The sequence below is a fragment of the Lutjanus erythropterus genome, chromosome 21 (genome assembly GCF_056507025.1).
Source record: "Lutjanus erythropterus isolate fLutEry1 chromosome 21, fLutEry1.hap2, whole genome shotgun sequence".
Taxonomy (NCBI): domain Eukaryota; kingdom Metazoa; phylum Chordata; class Actinopteri; order Lutjaniformes; family Lutjanidae; genus Lutjanus; species Lutjanus erythropterus.
This window is the reverse complement of record NC_139337.1, coordinates 18,085,018-18,103,422: the sequence shown is the minus strand read 5'-3', so window position 1 is coordinate 18,103,422 and position 18,405 is coordinate 18,085,018. Positions and strand designations below refer to the sequence as shown.

Sequence of the window (18,405 nt, the reverse complement as noted above, 5' to 3'; positions counted from 1 at the left end):
AATTATTTGTTTTATTGAACAAGAAATTGACTACATGTCATATGAAAATAAAAACATAGGCGCTTATTCAGAGTCATTCGTACAAACAGATTTGATCTTAAATTGCGTGTTTGAACAACTTAAGAACTTAAGTGGCATTCATTAATTCTTGCCAGGCAGCATGGCTTCACCTGCTGCACAACCACGACACGACAGAGAAACCTCTTCAATGCACTCATCCACGTCTTTTTGAGGCCACTAGGTTCCCTTTTTTGTCCTTTCTATTCCTTTTCCTCCTCTTTAATTTTACCTGTCAAAGTCAATAGCTTGTTTGTTTATGCTTTGCATACAGCACCCAGTTTAAAATCAAATGCGACTGATCAACATATTCAGGTGGGTAAGAAAAGATGTGGCTGTCAGCACATATTTCATGAATCCTGCATAGGGTTTCCTTATTTTTTTTAGTTTAATTCCTTTTGTTAGCTCAACTATTAAAATATTTGCCAAGTGCACAATGTATGTGTTGTTAATTGGTCTTAATGTAATTAAGGCTGTATTGGTTTATTTTAACAGAATTAACTCAAAAAATCAAAAATTATAACAAAATAAAATATATGTCAGTTTCCCAGGGGATGTGTGTTAATGTCATATGAACATAAAGATTTCATGTCTGAATGTTTGTAGAACATTTATTTGGACTACTCTAAAATGTGTCGTGGATGACTTGGGGTTTACAGTGACTGATTTGTGTTGACAGTTGTGTGCATGTGTGACTGTAGTGGTTGCAGTCAATTTAATTCTAAGTGAAAACACACAGAAGTTTTATAGTTCAATTTAAGTTCAAAGCATAAACAGAAAAATCCAAATTATTTGCGAGAGAAAAAACATCCTGTTTCAATTGTGCCATATTTTTATGATACATAAACATTCCCATAAAACTTCTAAATGAATTCCTTTATTGTAATCCTTTGCAGCAAGACACTATTAAGTGGGTGTACAACAACAGTGAAAGCGCCCAGGAGGACAACCAGAAAACGAACCAGAAACCGACCCCCGAGGAGAATGGAGACGGCTTCGAGTGTAAAGTAGAAGGTGACACACACACACACACACACTCACACACTCACAAACATTCACATTCATAAGAAACTACATGAGAATTAGTCATCAGGGAAAGATATTTGGCTCAAGGTGTCTGTGGATGTAACGCAGACTTGTTTCGCGGGAACACATGCCCCGCCGCCCTCTCCAGTTAACAAGTCAGACGCAGCTCTGAGCAGGCTCATCTGGACTGTGTTAGTCTGAGAACAGCCGCCTCCTCTGGCTCATCAAGTGTTAATTCTCCCTCCACGATTTATGGATCCCAATGAGAAAGTAAAACAGGAAAGCTATTCCCTTCATAGCAAACAGCTCCAGAGCAGGATTTATTGCCATATTAAGTCATCGCGTTAGTATAGGACCGGTTAACTTAATGCTCTCGGAATTGCTCATCGTTTTCAGAGGGTTGATGGAGGGAAGCCATGTGCAGAGGGTCTTCCTCTGAAAATGAAGTGCAGATTTGGTGGTCTGAGGCCTCCTACAGCGCAGAGCGTGTGATGATGAAAGCACTTTTTGTGGTGAATTTTGTGTGTTTATCACAGAACGCGATCAGAACATGTAATTTTGTTATTCACGCATGTGTGCCGCCATGTTTGCATGCAAGTTACCAGAGATCTGTTTCACCGCCGTCTCTTTGATCCTTTGTATTTCTACAATCTCAGAGGTGATGGACAAGTTCAACACTATAGCCATCATTGACGGGAAGAAGGACCATGTAAGTCTGACGGTAGACAACGTCCACCTGGAGTACGGCGTCATGTATGAGTACGACAGCACAGCAGGGATCAAGTGTCACGTGCTGGAAAAGATGGTTGAACCGAAGGGATTCTTCAGCCTCACCGCTAAGGTATTCTGTCCGTTCAGTCAGTCCAAAATTGTAGTGTGGTGAATGTAGGGCTAAATCATGGATGTAATGTAATTTAGACCGGTTTCCTATAAGTCTCGCTTTCACTGCCATTCTGCCATCCTGTGAAAATGAAAGCTCGATTTCCAGATTAAATTAATTTAATTAAATTCACGCTTTTACTTGTAATGGTTTCTTCTAACATTACTCTCCCCCTCCACTCCATCGCAGAAACCTGCTGTAGTTACCTGTTTGTGTGAAGCAATAAAGTTACTCAAACTTGTTAGGATTTTGCAATGCACATCATTATAATAGCTTCCCAAAATCAATATAAAAGTGTGACTTTTTTCAATTTACCTCTTCAGTGAACATGCTTCTTTCTTCTCTTTACTTCCAAATTGATGCTGATCATTTCTCCAGTTGTCTTGTTTTCAATTTAAATGGGGCATATTCCTTACTAAATTTGTGTTTGATAACATTAGTCACCTCTATTCCAGCAGAAGAGGTTTGAAAAGGTTGAAGGTGTGAGGAGCAGGTCCTGATCTAAGACCCTAATCTAGCTCTGTCCACCCTCAGGGAATGTCCTGTTCAACTAATTTAATTACTTTAATCAGCATTTAAGAAGCAAACATGCTTCTGTTTAGGCTCTGACATTATTCCAAGTGTCTATGGATCGCAGGAGAAGCTAGAGAGACAGGAGGGAAGTTTTATTAGCTATTAGATGATGAATAGTGCTGTTGGTGTTGTGGTGTCACCTCAGAGCTGAGCCTGGCTTTATGATAGAGTGCACTAAGTACAATAAAAACATAAACAAACCATGAAAATGCTTCTGTCTTTCACCAGGCTGCAGAGAAGCAGTAGATAAACTTGAAACTGATTACGACAGGTTGTCATTTTTCTTTATATGTGTTTGTTATTTGGATGGAAGTGACATTTCAGTGGAATTTATAATCAAAAACTTTATCATGGTATTTTTCCTTATTTTTGAAATGATGCACAAAGTCCACAACCTAATTTTTTGTGTTTAAATACTTAAGAGCCAACAGCCAACTGCTCTCCTGCTGTGTAGATTGGGTGTCTTGATGCTAGTTAAAACTGACAGCTTTATTTTAGCCGTGTTAGTTCCCAGCTGTGTTAAGTGCACCCTTTTTACATCCCGGCGGTGATGTTCACAGAATCATCATTATTGATTTAAGATGCACAGAAGATTCACCCAGACGATGCGTGTTGGTGTGGGAAATAAAACAGTTTGAGGCGTCTTTATGTCAAATTCCATGATGAAAAACATGTCTCTAGTTTATGGTAAATTAGAATAGATCACACAAGTTGGTTTTATGTCTTAAACTGATGTAGATTTACAGCCCTTCTGTTCTCAAGTCTTTAAAAGCAGCATCTTCAATGAAAGCCAATGTCATGAATAAAAATAAAAACTTGCCATATTCCTCTGACTGTGGTAGTTTCCCATCCCTGCAAAGTGAAAGTAATTTTAGTATTATTATAAACATCTGCTCCGGCAGTCCGCAGTGTCCTCTGAGATCTGTGTGATGTTGAATTTTAATATCTCTAACACTGTCAGGCGCACGACTTTTCTTGTGCTTCAGTCTGCTATTACATTTCCTCCACAGCTTTTCTCTCTCCTCCACTGGGCATCTCATTAAGACGCCTCAGAGATTTGTGTCTCTCTTCCTCTTCGTATCTAATCTCTGATCTGGAAAGTCAGAGTCGACATACGTACGGCATATGTATCACAATCTTGGTTTATCTCCATGGATTTATGAATAGCACATGGAAATTTTAGATATCCAAGTTAAACTGCTCATGAGATGCTGTGGAGAAATCAGCCCTCCGGCCAAATTTTATTTTGTTTTCCGATGGAAAAAGAGCTCGGTTGTTCATTTACATCCCATTAGTTGTTCCGAAAGGGATTTTAGAGGCATATCAGTTAATCATCCCTGCCTTTGTTTGCCCTTTCTCCGACCAGATCCTGGAGGCGCTGGCGCGGAATGATGACATGCTGGTGCAGATGTGCGGCAGGTTGAGTTTCAGCTGTGATGTGATCCCAGAGGAGCTGCAGGTACGCTTCAGTGCCATGTGTGGTGAGAGGGTGGAGCACATCAACCGGCGTATCACCAACTACAGAAAGGTAACTGTCCTGTGCGATCTGATGGCAAACAAAGAGGTTCATCATCAGCGTCTCTCCACCATGAACTGCATATGTATATTTTTACACAGCGTGGAAGCATGAAAACTGTCTTCTGTAATTCTCTGTAGACTGATAATAATAGAAGCAGGATGTAGCTGGTGTAGAAACACCACTTTTACATAATTATTGCTGTAGTTCCACACTGTGGTTCTTGTCCTTAAAGAAAGAGTGGAAATCCTGTTGAACTAATTCAACAATAATGCACTGTGATAGAGCGTGACCTCCACTGCACACAAGAACACAAGGACGAAAATGAAAAAAACAATGCTGATATTTATAAAGCAGGGTGGCCAATGGCAGACATATAATTCTGGTATCAAAACAAAGAAGGTGAAACGGGTGGTTGGTGAAGTTTCATCTCGTGCTTTTTAGCTGCGTCAGTGTACACAGAGCAATGCAACAGGATGACAATAAACTTTATCAGTAAGTCTTTATATCACCGCGATCACAGCGATAGAAATGGAGCACAGGTGACGTGCTGTCGGGCAATTTCACCCCACCAACACAGAGCATGCAGAGCAGGTGACGCTGAACTGAACTGTATATATTTAACTTTAGTCAGTAATGGTTTAAGATTACATTTGCTGCCATTTAAGAAGGAGAAATGCCTTGAACTTTAAAAAAAGACAATGGTGAGGCCAAACATTTTCAGCAGGATTGAGAATTATAGCACAGGGCTTGAAACTAAGTTTTGAAACACCTTCACAAAACTAACAAGGGAGAACGCTAACATCGGTCCACAGCAGCCACACTGACACAGCTGCCTGCAGATGTGTCTGCAGACATTTATAGACATTGTTACTGTCCTTGTGAACCCAATTAATTGGTCTATCACTACTGACAATTTACTAAAAAAGCATACAGTAGAGGTCATTGATGGATGTTTGTTTTCTCACTGCACATGTCAGAGTGCCTCAAACTAGTGACACACTACAAACAACTTGAACACAAACATCAATGTGTGAAGGCAGCTGTGTTACAGTGTAATCATTTCTCTTTGACCTGAGTGTGAAGAAGCAATATTTAGCCAATATATGTCATTGTCGTGCAATCTTGTCGCTGAGTTTTTGAATATGTGTGCAATATGTAGAATAATCTGCCCCCTTGTTTGTAACTAGGTTACAGCTGGTTGTTGGCTGAGCCAAAGTATTTTCATCACTTTTGATTCACATCTGTAAGCTTGCGTCTATAGGCCAAGCATCCCAACGCGTGCAAATGTGCGTGAGAGGGAAAAAGGAAAAAGATCTGACTCAACATTAGAGTGGGCCTTGGATTAATTACCAGTCACTTATAAATAGCCCTGCGCAGCAACAGCCAGGACGTTTGTTGTGTAAGATCCCCCTCCTGCACTGGAGCATTCCTTCTCAGACCCCTAGAGAGAAAGGAGGGGGGAAGATGAGAGAGGGATTAAAGGAAAGGAGCAGTGGACATAAAGATACAGAACAGAGAGTGATCTAAGGAGAGATGTTAACCTGAGGCCTGGAAATAAGCATCCACAACCCTCTGGAGACAGACAAGAGATGTGGCGAGACTCCTCGGTCTCGAGAGGAGGTCAGCTCACGGTCCATCTGGAGCGTATCATTTCGCTCGAAGCAGCAGCTTCGTACCGCAGCTATCCGAGATAACCAAGGAGACATGTTTGGTTTAGGTTCCTTAGTTAACATATACATTATGTTATGCTTATGTTGCGTGACAGCCCGAGTTGCTAAAAACTGAAGTGACAGCTCATAGCATCTGCTGGGTAACATCCAAGACAGGATGCAGGCCCTGTGATGGAGGGTTCAAGGAAAGTGCAACCAAATGTTGCAAAGAAAAAATGTGTTTGTGATATTCTGTATCAGCTCTAATGGATCAGAGCAGTCCTTCAGGCTGCCTGTGAATTTTGTTTTACATGGAGATGCAATCTCGCAGCACAGCAGGGTTGGGTGGAGTCCTATATGTCCTATAGAAGCTCTATAATATGAAGCTACTAAGGAGGATATTGGCACTAGTTTAACAGTGTATGTACAGGATCTGTGTGCTGTTATCTGAGAGAACCTTTATTTTATTTTGTGGGAAGTGTGTTTGATATCACCCCAATAAAAATAAAACCACAGTTCCTCTGAGGCAAATTCAGCACAGGGGTTCACATTCTGGAGGCCTGTTGAAGTTACAGATCTAATCGCAATCATCATCACATGATCTTACAACATTATGGCATGAGCTGCTATACATCAGTTTAATTCAGTTTATGTGATAAATGGTCATATTCCTGTCTGGAGTTCTTCACATATGTGAGCAATGATGATGCTATGTGTCTGTCTTGTATCTTTGATTTGGCTTAAATATTTGAGCTGTCTCATAAAAGAGAAGGAATGTAGAAAATGCACAGTAATGGGTGTTTATACTTTTCCTGTAGTGCCAGCTGTCCTATATGTAAAACAAAGCAGGACATGCAGTTGACAGATATTCTGAAGTTTTTTTTCACATGGAGCTTTTTATTCTTGTGCTGGTCAGGTACCCAGACTTTTGAAGGCTGCCTGATCTAAAATTGAAATTTCAGTCCATTTTCTCCACTTTTTATTACTATTGATTATCAAGCTACCAGCCAACAGTATTATGCAGTAAGTGCTATTTTATTCCAAGATCTTATATTTCTCTCATTCTTATCTTTTCACTTTACCAAACATATCTAACTATTCAGCTTTAAAGGAAGGAATCTCTGTCTGTCTCTGTATGTTTGTGCGTAAGTCTTATCTGATCAACGTCACATGTGGCGATCACAAAAAGAACACAAAAATCACGCAGCCAGTGATGGAATCAGCCACTTGCTGATATATTTGTCCAGTCGCCTACCCCCTAAAATGTATTTTATGCCTGAGGCACCTGTATCTTTTTTTTGTATATTTTTTACAGTTTGCACGGGTACTGAAGAACAGAGCGTGGCCCACATTTAAGCAGGCTAAAGCTAAGGTGTCCCCCCTCCATAGCAGCGACTTCTGCCCTACAAACTGTCACATCAATGTGATGGAGGTGTCCTACCCAAAAACCACCACCTCCTTGGGTAGTGCGTTTGGCGTGCAGCTGGATAACAGGAAGAACACGTTGGAGAAGGGAGGACGCAGCAGCAGTGCCGAGCAGGGTGAGTCAGCACGAAGAGCATGAAACACACCTGCACAGTTTAGTAGTAATGCATGTTTTTTTACTTTTTACTGATATATTTGTGTTGACTCAGGCAAACTAAACCCCATGGTTAAAGTCCAGCATACTATCACCACCATGGCCGCGCCATCGGGTCACAGCCTGGGCAGGACAGAGGGTCACGGCCTTCGCTTCCTCCTTAGAGAGGAAGACCTGCTCACCCTGGACGCTTACCAGAAACTCCTCTACAAACTCACCACCGTTGTCAAGGAGATGGAGACGCATGGCGCTCATATTCACGAGTGAGTGGCTATGTGTGCATAATTACAGTATACACAGCATCTGTACCTGTGCAGTCTCGTGAATGTGGAGACTCAAGTGGGTCAAATTTGCAAACATAAACACGCAAACCCTCGCAAATCATTCCCATGTGAGACACAGTGTTCTGTTTCATTAAATCAGCTCGAGTTTGAGATTAATCTATTCCAACATATTACTCACAAATTGCAAAACAAAGGGTGAAATTGATATTTTTCAAACTCTTGAAATCATTTTTTGTTTATGATGGAAAGAAACACCCTCCTGCTGATTCTATTTGACTTGATTGGAAATGTCCTTTGGAACCAGATTGCCTCATATAACAAGCTGTAACTTTAGCAGTCTGCTTGGTCAATGTGCTGCATCTGGCACTGGGCGGGCATACATTTTGGTCATTAGTCTAGCACCTGTGTGTGTGTATGTGAAAGAGAGAGAGAGAGAGAAAGAGAGAGGGAGAGAGACAGACACAGATGAAAGAAAAGAAACTGATTTTAGAAGTCAGATATGTGGATTTTCTCCACCGTATGTTCACAGAGGTATGCTCATGCTTCATTTATGCTCAGGATTTTTAACTTGATATGGTATATGTGTGTGTGTGAGCTCAGTGTTTCCTGGCTGGCCACTCTGTGTCCAGCGTGGTCGCTGGGTTCATTGTTTGGGGCTGCATGAGTCTACAGAAAGGAAATGGGAAACACTGCTCCAGTTCGACCTCCCCCACCTCCAAACAGGAAATACAGTCTCAATGAAGTGGAGGGTGTGTCATTAGGCCAGGTGCCCTCTGGAAATGCCATTCAGCAACAATGGACCACTGATATATGCATGCACAGTTCAAAGAAACACCAGCGCACACTCGTCCTTAAAACCTCATTGCTTCTTAAATAGGGGTCCAGGGGGTCAGGGCACTCTGACAGGAGTTCTATAAAAGGTTTCATTCACTCAGGATTCATTCATTTATATTATCATGATAGAAAAAAATATTCAATTATTTTTACAAAAGGTTTCATGGTTTAACAAATAATTCAATTTTTAGATCTAGCTCGCTTGATAGAGTGTGTGTCCCCTGTACTGAGGCTGTCAGTCCTCTGCAGTGGCCCAGGTTCAGTTCCAGCCTGCTGCCCTTTGATGTGTGTCATCCCCCCTCTCTCCACCCCGTTTCCTGTCCTTTCTTCAGCTGTGTCCATAGAATAGAATAGGGTAGTAAAGAAAAGAAAAGAAAGTAGTTAAAGCTCTAATCTAATATAAAACTTGTTTCAGCTGCAGAGTGCAGGAACACAAAACAAGGGTACAGATATTAAGTGAGAAACAATATGATAACAGCCAGACATTACTCAGCAATACCCTGAAATAAAATGGAAAAAACTAACTGGTTAAATATACATGTATGTATAAATCTTCCTCCTGCCCGTCAAGCATGTGTCATCTATTAAAGGTGCAGTAAGTGATTTGATTGTTGAGTCTCATTCCAAGGTTATTTAATACTTGCATTTTGTGAATGAGACTCAACAATCAAGTATTTACTGACCTGTTATTGGCCAAAGTCTTCCGTCACGGGCTAGGCTTTCTAAAGACTGAAAACTGAGCCAAGAGGAGGAGCAGACGTCTGGCTTTCTTTCAGATAACTTGAATTACATTATGCTTAAAGGTTATTATGCCTGTCTCAGCTTTAATGATGGAAACTGGCTCTTTTCAGTCCAAGGGAGCTATATTTTCTATCTTTTAATGGGTCCTTGGCCGAGAAAGTATTTACAACCTCTGCTCTAAAATGATCTTAGTACCAGATTCCCACTGCAGAAGTTTGTAATTATTGGTGAGCAGCTGAATGATTACAATAGATGCATGCGTTATGAATCTTTAGATGATCGTCTGATTGATTTAGTCATTAGAAGTCTTCTCAGCGAAGGCAGCAGCATTCGGAGAATGACATTAAAAGTCGTGAGACGGAGCGGAGCAGTCACCTAACTGGTAATAATGAGTGGAGTCCACAGCAGGGCTCTTAATGACTGCGTCTGGACAAATTTTGTCATGCTCCTGTCACTGCCAATTAGTGTAGCCATGTCCACACACACATTCAGATGGTCCGAGACACAGCTTAGTGAGGGGGATAATGACCTTTACCATCCGCTATCTGTTTAAACATGCAGACGTACACACGCGTGCACACTTCAGGAGCTTGTTGAGACTGAGCAGTGTGGGTGGGCACCAGTGTTTCACAGCAGTGGAACTAATATGGGATGTGTAGCTTGTAGCTGCAGTCTGGGTGCATTGCTCTGACCTCTGTGGATGTGTTCAACCCTCCCGAGCCCTTCATTAGATTAGTTTGCATATTAACCTGTTCAGTGACCAGCCTGAGGTTGCACACACACCATACCATTTCTCTCTTGGCTCTGCTGGATTTGTCTCTTTGTCCCGTCTCATTTCCTCTCTGTCTTGCTTTCTGCACACCCGTCTGCACACAACAGACCCAGACGTTCTCCACTCTTCTGTCTCCTTCTCTTTCTGTACTGGGTGTGGTACTAACTTTGACAGCACCACTTGATAATGATGTATTAATGAACTGAAGTGGCCATATTTATGAGGGCTCTTTTGTGCGTTATGTCAAACACAACCCCCTTTGTTCCCAGCCCAAAGTCAAGAGAGGAAGTCTACAGTGCATTCATTGGAGATTAGAAATATCCTTAAGTAATTCAGGAAAAGAAAACAAACAAAAGTAGAGTGATCTTACATAATTTCTTGGCTGATTCTAGAGGAATCCATTTCGAGGCAACAGTGACCTGTGAACCTTTGTCTCGGGGGCCACAACGAGGGGGTCACAGCTGTGTGTGGACGTGCCCCGTGGCGTGCTTTATATCAGGAACTCCTCCCTTCCTGGATCAAATACCCGCCCTCCCCCCTTTTTTTCTTCTTCCTTTTCTTCTTGTGCACATTGTAACCACACTGGTCCGAAGAAATAATGACCACGCATCACACAGATGTCTTTTGAAGATTTATGTCATCTCTTTCTGTCTCTTTCATCAGCAGACACAGTGAAAAGTACAACAAAATTAAAGACATTAAAAAAAAGAGTTTCAAACACACATCACTCAATCATTTTAATCTCTCTCAAGCAAGTGTCCATTGATAGACAGGCTCAAATACTTTACACAGCACAGTAACAGAAGATGTATCACATTGTATATATAAAGGCATCAGTCTCTTGGACTGTGCAGAATATAGTTATTTTGGGGCCGTATATTTATCCTCTGCAGCCATGTTAGTTCTGACCTATAATGCCACAGCTGTGTCCTTAACTCAACTCTGTCCATGTGACCTGTGAGACTCAGCATCAAAATAAAACCTTACATAAAGAGCACTACATTCTTACGCCTCTGCGCCGGCACCAGATGTGGCCAGAGGTCCTATTCTTGTGAACTAATATCTCAAAAATGGCTTGATGGAAATTCTTCAAATTTGGCAAAAATGTCCACTTGGACTCAATGATGAACTGATTAGATTTTAGTGGTTAAAGGTCAAAGTTCATGGTCAGTGTGACCTCATGTCCTTTCTATTCTTGTGAATGCAATATTTCAAGAATGCCTTGACAGAATTTCTTCACATTTGGCACTAATGTCAACTTGAACTCACCGATGAGCTGATTGCAGTTTGAAGAATTCATGCGCCAGTTGTGTAAAACCTTCACAGAAATTTCTGACAGGATAAAATGATGAGCTGATGACATTTTTTATCCAAAAGGTGAAAGGTCAACTTCTCTGTGACATCATAATGTCCTGAAAAAAGACCTGAACCTCTCTGTCAGTCCTCTTTACTCATTTGTAAAAAATATTATTTACAAAAAGCCTTTAACTGAGCACAGCATTTGTCTCACTGGAAAGTTTTCACTGGAATCATAGACTTTGAGGTGATAATTCTAGATTAACCAAACATTATTTTATTAAAATAATGTTTGGTTAATCTTAAAATAATTTTCAGGTGGCGATTTTTAGATTTATTCTTAAATCAGCTACAACTTTTGACATTTTGTTATTACATTTTTTTATTCATGATGATATTTATGATTACTGTATGAGCTCAAACTTTAATTACTGATAATTAATAATAAATCAGTCTACAGTTACACACACACATCATTATTAGTGTGCTGACTGGCAGTGGTTTCACTGCTATAGGCTCCTCTGACTTATTTATCTCTGTGTGAATGAAAGAATGCAAATGTCCCATCACGAAACTGCCTGATGTGGCACTTTGTAATGCAGATGCACTTATAGCTGCAATGAAAGCGATTGATGTCTAATGGTTTAATGTGTCGAAGTGGGTTAAAGAGCTCGCCGTGAGAGATTAAGAGATCTCTCTGATTGCTGGCGATAAGCGGTGGTGTACTTTGGCCCGCTCTCATCTGTTTTTTCCCCCTCTTTTCTCTCTCTGATCCAGTCATTGTTATTCTCTCTTGCTGCCTCCGATAGTTTGCGCCCCAAAAGCCCCCAAACTGCGCTCACTTCTTTATGGACCAACAGCCAATCACAGGGCCTGGAGAGCTTCTCCATGGCGATGGAATGCCACTCTGCTTTGGAGGGGCATTGTGGTGGCTCCTGGAGTGGACCATAATGAGGGCATCTCTGTGGCCCAGTCAGCCTGTGAATGGGAAGAAAGGGGGTCAATTGAGAAAGGGAGGTATTAGGGGGGGAAGGAGAGGTGTTTAAAAGCATAAAGAGGCATAAAAATCTGAGATACATGAGGGGGACAGGTTGTTTACTTCACGTAGCCGTTCCCCACCGCCTCCACTCTGAAATATCCTCAAGGCCGATGCTATGACACAATGGAAAATGCAAGCGGACACAAATTTAAAAAAGGCTGAAATGTAAACAGACATCGCGTGTCTGTGAGTGTCGGAAGGGAGATCAAAAAAAGTCCAAGCCCAGCATTTATTGGAATATGGCTTTAAATGCCACCATGTGTTGTGCTGCAACTGTGAAAATATCCCGGCCGGTCTCTTCCTGCTCTTCTAATGCTTGTCTGATACGACGCAGGCCGGCGGGAACAGCGAGAGCTGATCGGTGCGGTGCAGTGCAGTCGCAGCACGTTGTTGACACAGCTGTACCCGGCTGCATGTTTGAACCTATTAATATGATGTAGATCCCTGACCATCTGAAGCTGTAGTGCGGAAGCCAAGCACAAACAGGTTGGGGTTTTGTTTGGCCCTTTTGCTCAGCTGTCGGAGCCCCACGCGCACGCTGCACACACTGGACGTGCAGTTCAATATGTTATGGTGCAGGGACACATGTAAGAGCTTCCTGTGTTGAATTAGTCTGATCAAAGAGCTGTTTCTACCCTGCTGTCTCATGTAGTTTTAGATGAATGTCATAGACGTTTTAAGTAACCTCTCTTCTCTTTCTTTCTACTGTTTTTTTTTTCCTTCCCTCCATCAGCCTTTTATCCTCCATCACCCACCCTCCAGCGACAGAGGCGAGGACCCCAGAGAGCTACATTTCGGCAGAGAGTGAGGGCGAGAAGGGGGAGCGGAACGGGAAGAAAGTGTGCTTTAACGTGGCAGGGGACGAGCAGGAGGACTCCGGACACGACACAATCAGCAACAGAGACTCTTACAGGTAAAAGTGAAGTGAGATGTGGTTACATGAGAGGCTTGAGAGAGAGCTGAAAACATTTTAGAAAAAGAAAAACAGTGAGAGAGGTTAAATAAAAAAAATAAATAGTCTCGGATACAAGTTTTCAGGTTCAGAGTTTCAGTGAGAATGGCCCACAAATATTCCTTTCAATTCTTATTTACTTTAATTGTTTGTACTTCGCTATGAATCTTATTATGAGTGTAATGAATAATAAGGAGAGGTTGAGGAGAGGGTTGAGCTTGTGCTCGTCACAGCCCCGTGCTCGTGGGACTGTACGAAACGCTCTGTCATGAAGATGCTTTTTCAATATTGGTCTATTACAGCTGCATTAGTGTTTATCAGTATCAGCATATATGTTGTCCAAAATGCTCCCATATGAACCTTTTTTTTGTTACAGAACATAATGCTGTTTTTAGCTTAATAGAAGGCATTTATGTGTGTTTGATCCTTTTCTTGGTCTTAGTTTAATACATATTTTGTTCTATTTATGTTTTTATCATTTATAGCTATTTATAAAAATTAAAGTAAACTGGAAAAGTTTGCTGTTTGAGTATCTGATGATCTCTGTCACAAGTGTTTAATAACCACATTTGAAGGACCATTGCAAAAAAATACCTTTCCCTATCCAAAATCCAGTATTGGTGGGGCCCCATTTCTGAGTGTTCGTATCATGTGCACATGCCTGGTTTTTAGGTGTGTGGGTGGAGGTGGCTCGATTTCTTGTTCTTTATCAGTATTTTTCCTCTTTTCTGTGCAGCCAATGTAACATTTTCCTCCACTCTTTAAAAAAACAACAACAATAAAAGCCACAGACCATGTGGAAACTGATTTAGACATCCATTACCATGATGACTGTAAGAACTTTGAAGCTTTGAAGCATTCGGGTCAGCCCTAATTTATATAACAATGTTTGCCTCCTGTACAATATGATGTACAATACCATATAGAATATCACACCATAGTATGGTAACTGATTGGAAGAATAATTAGGGAAAAGTACATATAATGGTATAGTAAGCTATCTCTGCTTTCAAAGGGACAGTTCATGCCAAAATCAAAGATACATATCTTTCCCCTGGCCTGTAGTGTTTATTTATCCATCTAGATCTTTTTGATGTGAGTTGCAGAGTTTTGGAGACATCAGCCATAGAAATGTCTGCCTTCTTTCCAAAATAATGGGACTAAGTGGCATATTTGAAAAATCCAAAACCAGCATCCTTTTCCAAAAAATCATGACATGTTTACTCAAGATAATCCACAGACCTTGTTACGAGCAGTTTCATGTAGGAACTACTTTCTCTCTGTTAGAAAGTCAACACAAACCCACTTCTGCACTGCCTTCAAGAAAGTCAAGGTTTTATGGATTAAGGATTTTTTTTTTAAAGAGCAGACCCCCAACATGCCCACTGAGATCGATCACCACCCGTCCTTCACCACAACATGTGGACGGGATCTACATAAAGGCCAAACAGTGTATGTTTCTCCTGAGGAGGCTGAAAGGTTTTAATGTCAGGCAGGACATTTTCACAGCAGTATACACTGAATCAGTCCTCGAGATTGTATTCTGGTACAACTTCCTCACAGAGTTAAGCAAGAGAAAACTGTGACTGAAAAACAGTGAAAAGACTCGTTCGTTCTATTTTAAACAAGGCCAAATAGACTATCACTACTTTTTTTAAATGCAGCTTTGCACACCTGCCCTTACTTAGTTATTTATGGAATTTGTTTGTGTTTTAATGCAACTTTGATTTTACGAGTCTTTCATGGGATGTACGTTTTTATGTCATTTGTGAGCAATTTTCTATCTCTGTGTGACAGACAGTAAAGTGCTTTGAATCTTGAATCTAGATCACTTAATGATTATTTCCCTGTTTCTCCTCAGTGACTGCAACAGCAACAGAAACTCCATCGCCTCCTTCACCAGCATCTGCAGCAGCCACTGTAGCTCCTATGTTCACAGTGATGAGATGGACTCAGGTACACAAATGCAACATGACAACACGAGTACACTTATTTGGCAGATAGAAATAATATGACTTCATTAATTCACTTTATAACATCTGTATTCCCATTGTCAGGACACCATGACACGTGACAGTAAGAAAGAAATCAGTGTTCCCATCTGAGTGTCACAATCCATCACCCCAATCAACCACAACGTTTCAAAATAGTCCCATAAGTGACGGGTCGTGATTATAATCTAACTGCATGATTATACCTTCTAGAAGGCGAGAACGAAAAAGACTGAAGTTGAATTTGATGGGATGTGACAAGCATTTGGCCACACGTCTCAGCTGGATTTGTCATTAACATCTCACACAGCTGTGCATCCTGTCAAATATCCTTTCTCCCTATCTCTCACGATGTCTCTGTCACAAAGACACACACACACAGCCATACACAAAGTTAGATGTCACCTCTTTTTCTGGACCTGAAAGCTAAGAACTTTCAAGTTTAAGTTTGCTGTCATAAATGTGTCGAAGCAGTAAATTTGCATGCGTTTAATATTTTATTGGACTAATGCTGACAAGTTGTAACCACACCTCTGCAGGAGATGAGATGCCCTCCAGTGTGTGGCTGTCTCATGATAAGCAGAAGAAACTTCACAGCTTTCTGGAGCATCTGTTCAGCCAGGTGGGTCAGCTAAACATCTGCACAGATGTGACTGATGTGACCTAGAAGTGGAAATGAAATAACTTTTCTCACTATCTTTGACTTAAAATCTGTTCTTGTGCCTGATTGTTTCTTAAATGCAGTTTATCTTGCATCCTCCATGGAATGCATTTAACTTTATTTTATCTTGTTAAGGTGAAAGGTCAGTTATTGTGTTGTCTAATCATATTGTGTGATACATTGCGAATGGCCCTGATTTAATTGGTCTTTTGTCCACAATCAAGATGTATCAGCCCAAAACAAAACAATCATATTTCATGTGCAACTTATTGTTTTTAAAGGTCAGTCAATAAACAGTTATTTAGACTTTTGTGTATGGAGGAGAGAAATTATGTATTTTTCGGGAAGGAAAAGTTGTGACAGCCTTCAGCTGACCCATGACCTTTCGGAGAGCTTTGCAGCAAGGGTTGACCATATCTGATTACACGTTTACACTCTTTAGCGCACACATACCATCCACAAGAAGCTTTATGAGGATGTTTCCATTGCCAGTGCAACAGCAGAAAAAACTCTGCATTGCTGTCTCTGCAATTTTAGGCTGTCATTTGTTTTATTGTAGAGCAGTTTCCCCAGCTTTGTTTACATACTGCATTGCAAATTGTATTCGTTGGGTCTCTGGGATTGTGTGTGTGTAAGAGAGAGAGAGAGAGAGAGAGAGAGAGAAGAAGGTGTTTGTTATAATTGGGCAGCAGTTTTTGCTTCCCTCTGCATATTTTCGATCTTGGCTTAGTGGGGAACTGTATCATGTAAGCGCGCCAACTTGACCTTTGTGCTCTCTTCAGGTGGACTCAATCACCAGCATGCTGAGAGGGGCAGTGGTGGCTCGGGCGTTCGAGCAGACAAAGTGCTTCACACCTGGAAGAGGATTACAAGGTAAAACACTGAGACTGTGGCCTGCTCTTGGGGCCTTAAGTCAAGACAGGAAGGGTCTAACATAGAATATCTCCTAATTTGATATTACAGAAGGAATTATAGGAATCCCGTCTTATCAACTTTGTAATTGTGTTGTTTTTTTTTTTAACATACACTGAAACGGAACAAAAAATGGAGCAAAAACAACAGTAGTAAGTTAGCTGCTACTACAGGTTGGAAAATGAAAATTAGTATAGCTTAATGGCTACTGTTGAGTTTATTTTAGACCTTGGGAGGTTAGGATGTTTGTGTACTACATTTTTCCTATCTTAGGTTTGGATAGAAACATTGGCTTTGAAACACTGATCTCTCACCATCTTTTTGCACAGTGCATCTAGTAGTTAAACAGTTTCAGTCAGAAATGTCAAAGTTACTCCTTTATCATCTCATATCGATTCTTTCTGTCTTGTTCTCCATATACTGTAGCAGTGTTTCCTGTGAGGAATGTATTTTTGTTTGATGGTGTAACTGTGCTTCCTGGGCCGTGCTGGGCTGCACAGCGGGCCTGACAGAAGAAAGATAATACTGGAAAAACTCCCAGGCCCAGCCAGCACCGATACTGAGAGAAAAAATGTCGCAGCCGCCACCTGCACACAGGGGTTGCAACTTCCTGTTGTGTAATGCATGTGTGTGTGTGTGCACAGATGTGACTGTAGAAACATGGGGGGAAGTATTGAAGGTGGATTCCAGCTCCTAAAAAAAAAGGATTCTCATCCATTTTTTACTCCCTCCATTCCTCCCTCCTGTCTCTTCACTTCTGTTCCCCTTCAGCTGCCCCACTGCCCTTCACTCTGAAGCACTTCATAGTGTTGAAACAGCACCACTTAGTTGCACACTCATCTCCACTTTACGGTTATTGTAGTGCTACTTACCAGTCAATGGAAAATGTGACCCTGCAGTAGCTCTTGCGCTTGTATCTTATCTGATCATTTTATTTTTTACCATGTGTTTATTTGCCACCTAACCTTATCGCGGCCTTGGTGTTTAACCACACTCGTCTATTGTTCCATTTTATCTCTCAGGAAAATGTAGGAAATGTTACTAGAGGAGCTAAATTTAACCTTATCACTTCCCACAACAAGTATAAACTAGCTTACAGTGCTCTTTCATGATCTGTAGAGCTCTGTTCAGATGACTCAACCCGTTTTGAAGATTAGATAGAGGAAATCTACGCTCAAAAGCAACAATTGTTTTCTTTCTTCTTTTTGTAAGCGGCATGATTCCCAGACATTGCAAAAAAGATTACTGTATCTTTTGCACCCTGGCAGTCTCTATTGTACTACTCTACTACTTGTTTATTTCATGTCCTTGAAAATAGTTTTAAAGGGATAGCTGGGAAATTGGATTATATGAGGTACTTAATGATAGTCAGTGTATTGCCTACAGTGAGCGGTCAACTTTCCCCCAGTTTGGAGAAGCAAAGAGGAGAACCAACATGGAAGTTAAACAATGAATTGCTGTGGACAACGTCAGCAACAAAACATATTTTAGCCACCTTAAAAAAAAGGCCCTCCCAGAAAAGAATCACTATCAGTCCAACTCTATGCTATATTTAGAATATTTTCACTACTTTACTTTACTGCTAGACAGTCATTTCCAATGGGAAACGAATAGGAAGGAAAAACAGTCATTTTAGAGTT

General features: G+C 41.0%; 1 protein-coding gene across 1 annotated transcript in view; it reads left to right on the top strand.

Moving 5' to 3' along the window:
- The window catches only part of prex2 (phosphatidylinositol-3,4,5-trisphosphate-dependent Rac exchange factor 2), a 132,413-nt gene that overhangs the window by 72,219 nt on the left and 41,789 nt on the right, over positions 1–18,405 (top strand). The window contains exons 21-29 of the mRNA XM_084746923.1: positions 954–1,071; positions 1,740–1,924; positions 3,903–4,064; positions 7,020–7,245; positions 7,339–7,546; positions 12,983–13,162; positions 15,063–15,157; positions 15,732–15,814; positions 16,636–16,726. Coding sequence (XP_084603049.1) covers positions 954–1,071; positions 1,740–1,924; positions 3,903–4,064; positions 7,020–7,245; positions 7,339–7,546; positions 12,983–13,162; positions 15,063–15,157; positions 15,732–15,814; positions 16,636–16,726 — 1,348 coding nt within the window. The remainder of the gene's footprint in view (positions 1–953; positions 1,072–1,739; positions 1,925–3,902; positions 4,065–7,019; positions 7,246–7,338; positions 7,547–12,982; positions 13,163–15,062; positions 15,158–15,731; positions 15,815–16,635; positions 16,727–18,405) is intronic.